The sequence below is a fragment of the Erythrolamprus reginae genome, chromosome 2 (assembly GCF_031021105.1).
Source record: "Erythrolamprus reginae isolate rEryReg1 chromosome 2, rEryReg1.hap1, whole genome shotgun sequence".
Classification (NCBI taxonomy): domain Eukaryota; kingdom Metazoa; phylum Chordata; class Lepidosauria; order Squamata; family Dipsadidae; genus Erythrolamprus; species Erythrolamprus reginae.
The window spans coordinates 28,571,852-28,582,421 of NC_091951.1; the positions used below are offsets into that span (position 1 = coordinate 28,571,852).

Consider the following 10,570-nt stretch of genomic DNA (forward strand, 5'->3'; position numbering starts at 1 on the left):
CATCTTTGGCACACATGCCATAGTTCACTATCACAGGTACAGGTCTACTGAATAAGGAGTTGAATTAGATGACATACAAAGTCTATTCTATTTTATATTCCTATTCATTCTATTCAATTCTTCTTATTGTTTTATTCTCATAATTCTTTTTTGTATTAATAACTTCTCTCTCCTCATGTTTTACACTAAGACAAATTTCATTTTAAAAAAACCATACAAGTAATTAAATGTTTAATTGTTCAGTTGGGTTATCAATGAAAGTCAAGAAACCAAATTAAAGATTCCTCTACACACATCAAAATTTCTTGTGGAATTTCTTGAGCATGATGAGGGAGGAAAATTGGGTATAACATTGCCTGCAATCTAAGTATTTGAATGGCTACTCCCCCTATGTGTAACCTTACATGATTAAGACTAGAACTAGTACTGAAATCTCTCCCACAATTAGGACATTCATACGGTATTTCTCCTGTGAGAGCCCTCCAGTGTTTCGCCAAATCGGAATTCTGACTGAACCTTTTCCCACAATCTGAGCACTGATATGGTTTTTCTCCTGTGTGAGTTTTCTGGTGCATCACCAGGTTGGAATTCTGACTGAAAATTTTCCCACAATGGCATTTATATGGTTTCTCTCTGTTGTGGTTCAGTCTGAGTCAGATGAAAGACCAGCTGCGTCTCTGCTGGCTCCATGCCCGGGGGAGGATGAGAGCGAAGAGGAGAGTTCTTGGCAGTCAGACAAGGGAGATTACAGTCAGGAAAGTGACGAGGAAGAAAGGCCTGGGAGCCCTGGGGAGGGGTTCTCTCAAGCACGTAGCTTGGATTCTCTGGAGTCATTGGATGATGAAGCACAAGCTATCATTAGTATGTGACAGAGACGCATAGATCAAAGGAGGAATCAACTGAATAAATATTATCAGCGTTGAATGAGGAACACCAGGGGGTTGGGAAGGGTTTATAAGGCAGGCAAACTCTTTCGGCAGTGTGGAGTGTTATCAAAGTGGAGTTGCTGTTGTCTGCCGTTTCTCTCAGCGTTTTTGTTCCTGGCTTGTGGCCCAGCAGTCTTGAAGACCCGTGGGAGATTGGTATATGTTAGCAACAGCCTCGTTTGGCATTGAGGATCCTGTGTTTATGTATGGACAATTGCCTTCGTGTATCTATTTGGAGTTCCAGTGCTTTCCTGACTTGTAAGGACATTTTCTGTTGGCTTCTTTTCTCTTTACCACTATAAAACTGTGTTTGGATTCAACCGGTGTGTCTGGCTTATCTTTTTGGGTTGGTCATAGCTTCCGGAGTGACCCAGACAGAACACTCTCTAGTGTGAGTCCTCTGATGTTTCACCAAATCAGAATTGCAACTGAAATCTTTCCCATATGGTTTCTCTTGTGTGTGTCCCCTCTAGTGTATCACCAGGTCGGAATTCTGAAACTTTTCCCACAGTCTGGACACTTGGCTTCTCACCTGTGAGTCCTCTGGTGTCGTACAAGAAAGGCATTTTGAGTGAAACATTTCCCACATGCAGACATGGATATGGTTTTTCGCCTGTGTGAATCTTTTGGTGTATCACCAGATCAGAATTACACTTGAAACCTTTTCCACAATCTTAATACTCATATGGTTCCTCTTCTGGGTGTGTCCTCTGGTGTCTCACCAGCTCAGATTTGCGAGAGAAATATTTCCCACAGTCAGGACATTCAAATGGTTTCTCTCCTGTGTGAGTCCTCTGATGTTCCACCAGGAGAGAATTCCAACTGAAACCTTTCCTACAAATCAGACACTCATATGGTTTCTCTCCCATGTGAGATCTCTGGTGCTTCATCATGCTAGATTTCCGAGAGAAAGCTTTCCCACAAACTGGACACTCATATGGTTTCTCCCCTGTGTGAATCTTTTGGTGTTCAATGAGAAAAGAATTCCAACTGAAATCTTTCCCACAATCTTCACACTTAAATGGTTTCTCTCCTGTGTGAGTCCTCTGATGTCGCACAAGGTTGGAATTTTGAATGAAACTTTTCCCACACTGCAGACACTCATATTGTTTTTCACCTGTGTGAATCCTTTCGTGTGTCACTGGATCACAATTGTAATCTTCTATACAATCTGGAAACTGATGTGGTTTCTCTCCTGTGTGGGTTCTCTGGTGTATCACCAGGTTGGAATTCTGACTGAAACTTTTCCCACAATATAAACACACATACGGCTTCTCTCCCGTGTGAGTTCTCTGGTGTCTCACCAGGTCAGAATTCCGAGTGAAGCTTTTCGCACAATCAAGACATTCAAAGCGTTTTTGTGCAGTGTGAGTCCTCCTGTGTGTCACCAGACTGGTGTGCCTGCTAAATATTTTGCCACATTGGGAACACTGGTGGGGGTGCTCCTCCTGCATTGTCCCTTCCATGAATCACAGGAGTCCTATTCTGGGTAAAGCTTTTGCCACACTCCAAACATTTAAAAGGGTTTTTGAGGGATAGATCCTCTTGTGCATAATTAGCTGTGACCTACAACAGGCAGTTGGTGAGCTTTTTCCAACACTGATATTCTTGGATTCATGAAGAGGCCAAAAATATTTCTAATCCCTCATGTGATGGACGCTTTGATTCAAGAAACTCTTTCCTTCCTCAACGGCTTTCATATGTGTGTGTGTGTGTGTGTGTGTGTGTGTGTGTATATATGTCACATGTTTAAGCTGAATTTGAAAATTAAGGGAGACTAGGATAGATCTATATATATATATTTCTGGATTTGGTAATTCTTTTCACTTTTTCGCGCAATATTTTCTTCAGTTCCACATGATCTATTTTTTCCACCTGAAAACTCTGTTCTGTTGTTTTCTCCTTTGTTTGTCTCCCTTCACCTGCAGAGGAATGAGAATGGTTTTAACAGTTTTAGAAGGAAGTGGAAAAGATTTTGACTGGTGGTTTATTTTGCATTTTAATGCTGCTTAGAAACATAGAAGATTGGCGGCAGAAAAAGACCTCATGGCCCTTATACTATTTCCTGTATTTTATCTTAGGATGGATATATGTTTATCCCAGGCATGTTTAAATTCAGTTACTGTGAATTTACCAACCACGTCTGCTGGAAGTTTGTTCCAAGCATCTACTACTCTTTCAGTAAAATAATATTTTCTCACGTTGCTTCTGATCTTTCCCCCAACTAACCTCAGATTGGGACCCCTTGTTCTTGTGTTCACTTTCCTATTAAAAAACACTTCCCTCCTGAACCTTATTTAAACCTTTAACACATTTAAATGTTTTGATCATGTCCCCCCTTTCCCTTCTGTCCTCCAGACTATATAGATTGAGTTCATTAAGTCTTCCCTGATAAGTTTTATGCTTATCATTTTTGCCACCATTCTTGTAGCCCATCTTTGGACCTGTTCAATTTTATCAATATCTTTTTGTAGGTGAGGTCTCCAGAACTGAACACAGTACAGTGATCCCCCGCTCGTTGTGAGGGTTCCGTTCCAGGAGCCCCCGCAACGAGCGGGTTTTCGCGAAGTAGCGATGCGGAAGTAAAAACACCGTCTGCGCATGTGCAGACGGTGTTTTTACTCCCACAGCGCTAGCGAGGAGCCGAAGATTGGGGGCGGGGCGGCTGTTTGCCGCCGGCATGGAGGGCTTCCTAGCAGCCCCCCAAACCCGGGTTGGGGGTCCGGGGGGCGCTTGGTATCGCCGGTTTTGAGCTGAGTCCGGAAGCGAATTCGCTTCCGGACTCAGCTCAAAACCGCCGATAGCAAGCGGCAAGGAACGGCTTGTCTCGGCGCTTTCGAGCTGTCAGCCGTTCCTTGCCGCTTGGTATCGGCGGTTTTGAGCTGAGTCCGGAAGCGAATTCGCTTCCGGACTCAGCTCAAAACCGGCGATACCAAGCGGCAAGGAACGGCTTGTCTCGGTGCTTTCGAGCTGTCAGCTCGAAAGCGCCGAGACAAGCCGTTCCTTGCCGCTTGGTATCGGCGGTTTTGAGCTGAGTCCGGAAGCGAATTCGCTTCCGGACTCAGCTCAAAACCGGCGATACCAAGCGGCAAGGACCGGCTTGTCTCGGCGCTTTCGAGCTGACAGCTCAAAAGTGCCGAGACAAGCCGTTCCTTGCCGCTTGCTATCGGCGGTTTTGAGCTGAGTCCGGAAGCGAATTCGCTCCCGGATTTAGCTCAAAAGCGGCGAGAATGAACGGCGTGGGCGGGCGAAGGGCGGGCGGCAGCGAGGAGTTTGCGTGGGCGGTGGGGAAACTCCTCGCTGACGCCAGCAAGAGGGGGAAGACCCAGGGAAGCCGCTGCCATCTACGCATGCGTGCCCGGCACGCATGCGTAGATGGTATTTTTGACTTCCGGGTTGAAAAATAGCGAAGTACCCTGTTCGCAATGGTTGGGGACGCAATAAACGGGGGATCACTGTATTCCAAATGTGGTCTCACCAGCGCTCTATACAGCGGGATCACAATCTCCCTCTTCCTGCTTGTTATACCTCAAGCTATCACTACCCCTAAATCCTTCTCTTCTGAAGTTTTTGCTAACACAGAACTGCCAATACAATACTCAGATTGAGGATTCCTTTTCCCCAAGTGCATTATTTTACATTTGAAAACATTAAACTGCAGTTTCCACTGCTTTGACCACTTATCTAGCAAAGCTAAATCGTTTGTCATATTACAGACGCCTCCAGGAATATCAATCCTACCAAATCTTCCCCTATGTCACTCACAAACATATTAAAAAGAATAGAACCCAGAACAGACCCTTGTGGCACACCGCTTGTAACCAGGCTCTGCTCCGAATACTCACCATTAACAATAATGCTTCTCATTCTCGGTTGTCCAGAGAGCTCTTGTTGGCATCCACTTTGTCTGTTTGATTCCTATTAATGGACTGGTTTCATTGTTGTTTAAAAAATAGGCTGCAGAACCGGGAGAAAAAGAAAAAAATAAAGCATCCATATATTACTATGAAAAAGCAAACATATCAAAATGCTCGTTTGATCTTTAATATTCATCATGACTTATTAGGCACATAGAAGAGTAGCAAAATCCAAGTTCAAATATCAACTCATATTTCAAATCATGGAATTCTCTTGTTGGCTTGGGCAGATCACAAATTACTATCATCATAAATGGAAATGCTGAGACTTCTACAGATATACTTTTATTTTATTATTTTATTTGTTTTGTCAAGAACATATTGGTGGTATACAAAGATATCATAATAGAAACATAGAAACATAGAAGACTGACGGCAGAAAAAGACCTCATGGTCCATCTAGTTTGCCCTTATACTATTTCCTGTATTTTATGTTAGGATGGATATATGTTTACCCCAGGCATGTTCAAATTCAGTTACTGTGGATTTATCAACAACGTCTGCTGGAAGTTTGTTCCAAGTATCTACTACTCTTTCAGTAAAATAATATTTTCTCATGTTGCTTTTGATCTTTCCCCCAACTAACTTCAAATTGTGTCCCCTTGTTCTTGTGTTCACTTTCCTATTAAAAACACTTCCCTCCTGGACCTAATATAGAGCCGGGGTGGCGCAGCAGGTAGAGTCAACCTGCTACATTCTGCAGGCTACTGAAGCTGACTGTAGATCTGTAGGTCAGCGGTTCAAATCTCATAACCAGCTCAAGGTTGACTCAGCCTTCCATCATTCCGAGGTGGTAAAATGAGGACCCGGATTGTGGGGGTAATATGCTGGCTCTGTTAAAAAATGTATTGCTAACATGGTTTAAGTCACCTTGAGTCTAAGGAAAAGGGCAGCATAAAAATCAATCAAACAAACAAACAAATAAATTTATACGCATACATATGAATACACACCTATAAATTTATGGATTGAGAAAACAACATCAACAACCTCACAGAGAATGAAGGGTGACGAACATAAAAATATTATCTTTTTTTTCCAAGACAAGACAAAACATCATCATACATAAAAGAAACAACATACATGAAACAAAGATTAGGAACTATTGCCACTTGGCTCTTATCAGAAGTCTCGGAAGAAATTTAAATTATTTTTTTTTAAAAATATATGAAATAAAGAGTTTTAAAATCTCCCAGCAGAAAATCACAGGCAGCAATTTAAAATCATGCAGCAAAAGGATAAAAAGGTTTGGGAAGAGAAAGTTTGCGCAGTAAAAGACAACATTTTTATTTATTTTGTCCAATATACAATAATACACAATGAAGATTATAGAGGATATAGTAGAGAAGAAATGCGAGATATAGGAGAGACTATAGGACAAGTTTCAAGCTTGTCCTTTCGTTGCTTCCCAGCGATGAAGGAACCCGAAGGGCTCGACTTCCTCCCGGCTTCTCCTCCGACTTGCCCTCACCTCACCTCCAAGAAGCCGCTTCGACTTCTTCAAACAGCACAAGAGGCTCCGCCGATGTCAGCATCCTCCCGTGGGTTATCCGGAAGTTCCTCTGCCCTTCGCCTCCTTTCCTCCATGTCACCTCTAGCAATCCAATCCTCTATCGTTTCAACATGTTCCATCTATCTTCTACCCCTCCGGTAGACTAGCAATGCTGCTACTCTATTGTATTCACCGCTGTTTTAAGCACGAACACAGCTCGTTGACAGCGTGCCATCTAGTGAAATAAGGCTGACAAACATGCTCGTTCTATTTCTAAAGTGTTTGCAAAACGTTTTCGATTCCTTCTGTGCCATCAAGTCCTATTCGAGCCCCACTGAGCACACGAATAGCTTCCGTCCGTGGTAATCTATCTTAAACCTTTTCATTTAGGTCCCGCTGTCTCTCTTGCTGCAACTATAAGACGTATAACTATATATAACTATAACTGCATAAGTGCACTATTGTCCCTACCGTCCCTGTCCTTCTGGCCTATTATCCTTTTTATCACTTCTTTATACTTTGTTATGTTGATACAAACTATAACTCTATACTTGTTTGACAAATACAATACAATAAAATAAATAAAACAAAACCAAAGGAAATTAGAAATTAGTTATTTTAAATATTAGATTTGTTATATGTTTTATTATTGTTAGCCGCCCCGAGTCTACGGAGCAGGGCGGCATACAAATCTAATGTGTAAATTCAAAGTGTTGGTTATGACTTATAAAGCCCTTCATGGCATCGGGCCAGAATATCTCCGGGACCGCCTTCTGCCGCACGAATCCCATCGACCGGTTAGGTCCCACAGAGTTGGCCTTCTCCGGGTCCCGTCGACTAAACAATGTTGTCTGGCGGGACCCAGGGGAAGAGCCTTCTCTGTGGTGGCTCCGACCCTCTGGAACCAGCTCCCCCCAGAGATTAGGATTGCCCCCACCCTCCTTGCCTTTCGTAAACTCCTTAAAACCCACCTCTGCTGTCAGGCATGGGGGAATTGAAACATCTCCCCCTTGCCCATGTAGTTTCTGTGTATGATTCGACTGTGTGCTTGTTTTTTATATGTTGGGGTTTCTTTTGGATTTTTTAACCTAAAACTGTAATTTAGATTGCTAAATATTAGATTTGTTACTATGTATTGTTTTTTACCATTGTTGTGAGTCGCCCCGAGTCTACGGAGGGGGGCGGCATATAAATCCAATAAATCTAATCTAATCTAATCTAATCTAATCAAATAAACAAACAAACAAACAAACAAACAAAAGTAGTGGCAAAATGAGATGCAAACAGCCAACGAGAAAGTGCACCTCACTTTTGCTCCAGCCATGTTTTTGTCTGGTGGGGGTGAGTGGGTTTGCAAAATAATAACTCAAAGTCTGCTTCTGCCAATAGTGTATAGGTTGACCAGTGAAGGGCCACCAAATTTTTTACCACCACACTGTGGGCGTGGCTTATACAGGACGCCCTGCATTTTATTTCAACATCTTTCAGTGTAAATTGGGTGGAGCTCCATTTTTGCTACCCAACTGTGTCCCGCCCCAGGTAGCAGCCCACCCCTGGGGTTGACCCTATGTGGGTTCGTAGGTTTAGCCAAGTGCATGAAGTTGTTCTTTCTGTGTGACCCTAAATGGCTGTCGGCTACATCTGAATAACCAGAAAATGGAACGGGAGCAATTGGGACGGGCCCACTGGCATTATCTGTGAACCCCATCTAGATAGGAGGTAGATGTAATCTTCCTGTCTGTTTTATTGTGGAATCTAACTCCTGATGAAAAGCGGAATTGCTCAGTGCGGCCTTCCGCAGTCTGCATTGGTTGCCAATCAGTTTCTGGTCACAATTCAAAGTGTTGGTTATGACCTATAAAGCCCTTCATGGCATCGGACCAGAATATCTCCGGGACCGCCTTCTGCCGCACGAATCCCAGCGACCGATTAAGTCCCACAGAGTCGGCCTTCTCCGGGTCCCGTCAACGAAACAATGTCGTCTGGCGGGACAGAGGGGAAGAGCCTTCTCTGTGGCGGCCCCGACCCTCTGGAATCATCTCCCCCCCCCCCCGGAGATTAGGACTGCACCCACCCTCCTTGCCTTTCGCAAACTCCTTAAAACCCATCTCTGCCATCAGGCATGGGGAAATTGATTCCCCCGGGCCGTTTCCATTTTATGTATGGTTTGTCTGGGATGTATGACTGTTTTTATATTAAGGGTTTTAAATTGTTTTTAATCATTGGATTTGTACTGTGTTTTGTTGTTATGAGCCACTCTGGGTCTTTGGAGAGGGGCGGCATACAAATCTAATAAATAAGTAAGTAAGTAAGTAAGTAAGTAAGTAAGTAAGTAAGTAAGTAAGTAAGTAAGTAAGTAAGTAAGTAAGTAAGTAAGTAAGTAAATAAATACATAAATAAATAAATAAATAAATAAATACATACATACATACATACATACATAAATAAATAAATAAATAAATAAAATAACCCACAGGATAAGAAAGACAAAAGGTCCTGAAATGGATGGCGGCTTTCGATACCTCAAGGCATCAGAAGGCAAAACTCAGGGCAATCACCTCAACTAGAGGCATACAAAAAATCCATCACGAAGCAGGAATGGGAATTAAGCACAAAATGTTCAGACTCAGAAGTGGCTTCAAACATTTTAGCAAGGGATTCTCTGCCCAGTTGCTGGTTGGCCGTGGCCGTGTTGGGCATGGCCTATTCGGCCTCTTGCACCATGGGTAGGGGGCGTTTTTGCCCTCTCTAGGCTCTGGAGACTTTCCTTGAGCCTCTGGAAGGGCAAAAACCTCCTCCCCAAGTAGCAGACCCCTTCTAGCCTTCCCAAATGTCCTGTAGGCCCGTTTATTGCCTTCTTCGAGCCTCTGTGTATGCCCTGCATTTACCTGCATCCAAAATGGTTTGCGTGGGGACTCCTGGGGTGGGCAGGACGGGGCCAGGGTGGGCAGCAGGCAGGATGGGGTGGAACACAGTTCCACCGGTGGAAATCAAGATGCATGTGCAGCTCCAGCTGATCGGCGGCCGTCACTTCCTAGATTACTGGTCTCGGTTTGGCTCTCCTTTCCCCCCCCCCCTGCTGCTGCTGTGTCTGCGCTCCTTGCTTTTTTCTTCTTTCCTCCTTTCTGGCCTCGGATGAGCTTCCCTCTCTCCTGCCTGGCTCCCCTCCAGCCTCACATGGCCAACTCCAGCCTGAGGTGCAAGCAGAAGGTGTGGGTGGAACCGGCGCTGGCAGCATTTATGCTTCTGACAGCACCTGTTCGCCTAGCTACCCAACCTGAGGTGGGGGGTTGACCCAAGAAAGAGAGCACGGGTAACATGAAGCAAATTGTCACCCCAGCGAACGACACTGGTAAGATTGTAAGTCGAGGACCAAACAGTTCACTTGAACGATGGTGATCGTTCAAGCCACTCCCACCTGATCACATGGCCAAGCCACTTCTCTCCAGTCACATGACCCTTAAGCCACACCCACAGTGTGGCAGTGAAAAATTTGGCTGCCCATTACTGGATGGGGCCATCTGGGAGTGGGATTTGGGGTTTTTATGAATTGCACAATATCTTAGCTAGAGGCCCCCCCAAACAGATAAATCTGGTGCCCTTTCCTGGACCAGGGAGGCCTTGCACATGGGTCACTCATCACTTGGTCACCACTTGTTTAGGTCACTGCACTGGACTGCCGAGAAACTTCATAACAGGTGCAGAACACAGCAGTGCTAGGGGTGACAGTCAATTTTTTCCCCGTTGTGTGTCGCTTGGTGGGAACACACCCGTCAAGCCACACCCACAGAACTGACAGAAAAGTTTGGCCAAGTCTTCTAGCGTTCAACCTGGCTTTTTCTCACCTCCTTCTCATGCTTGCTGTGTGTGTATGAACCCAAGGATCAGAGAATGGGGTGGTTTTATAGAACCTGTCCAAGCCTGCTGATTTTCACCCCTTAGCAGCGCACACAATAATAGAGGCCCTTAATTAGCCCATCTTTGTGGTGCGAGCTGCACTGGATTCATTCCTTTACTAGTGCAATTTGATGTCATACCAGCCCATGTGTTTTACACAATTCTCAGCTTGGTGCCAGCACATTGTCCCCAGTAATCTGGGTCCTCATTTTCTAATCTCAGAAAGATGAAAACCTGAGTCAATCTCGAGCCGCATCACGATCGAATTCCAGGCTGTGGGCAGAGTCAGCTGGCAATACCGCATTCTAACCAGAGCCAACATGGTACCCGACATGATT

General features: G+C 44.4%; 2 protein-coding genes across 2 annotated transcripts in view; one reads left to right on the forward strand and one right to left on the reverse strand.

The window, feature by feature from the left end:
• Window positions 1–10,570, forward strand: part of LOC139163077 (zinc finger protein 850-like) — a 249,510-nt gene that overhangs the window by 156,962 nt on the left and 81,978 nt on the right. The gene's annotated exons all lie outside the window — the stretch shown is intronic.
• LOC139163066 (zinc finger protein 180-like) lies at window positions 215–6,420 on the reverse strand. The gene is made up of 3 exons (XM_070744009.1): window positions 6,320–6,420; window positions 4,772–4,883; window positions 215–2,848 (listed from the first exon to the last, which is right to left on the reverse strand). The coding sequence occupies exon 3, from the start codon at window positions 2,390–2,392 to the stop codon at window positions 1,601–1,603; it is 792 nt and encodes a 263-aa protein (XP_070600110.1). The 5' UTR covers window positions 2,393–2,848; window positions 4,772–4,883; window positions 6,320–6,420; the 3' UTR covers window positions 215–1,600.

Excerpts from the sequence above, each read along its gene's own strand:
- LOC139163066 (XM_070744009.1), bottom strand. The coding sequence starts at position 2,392 with ATGGAAGGGACAATGCAGGAGGAGCACCCCCACCAGTGTTCCCAATGT.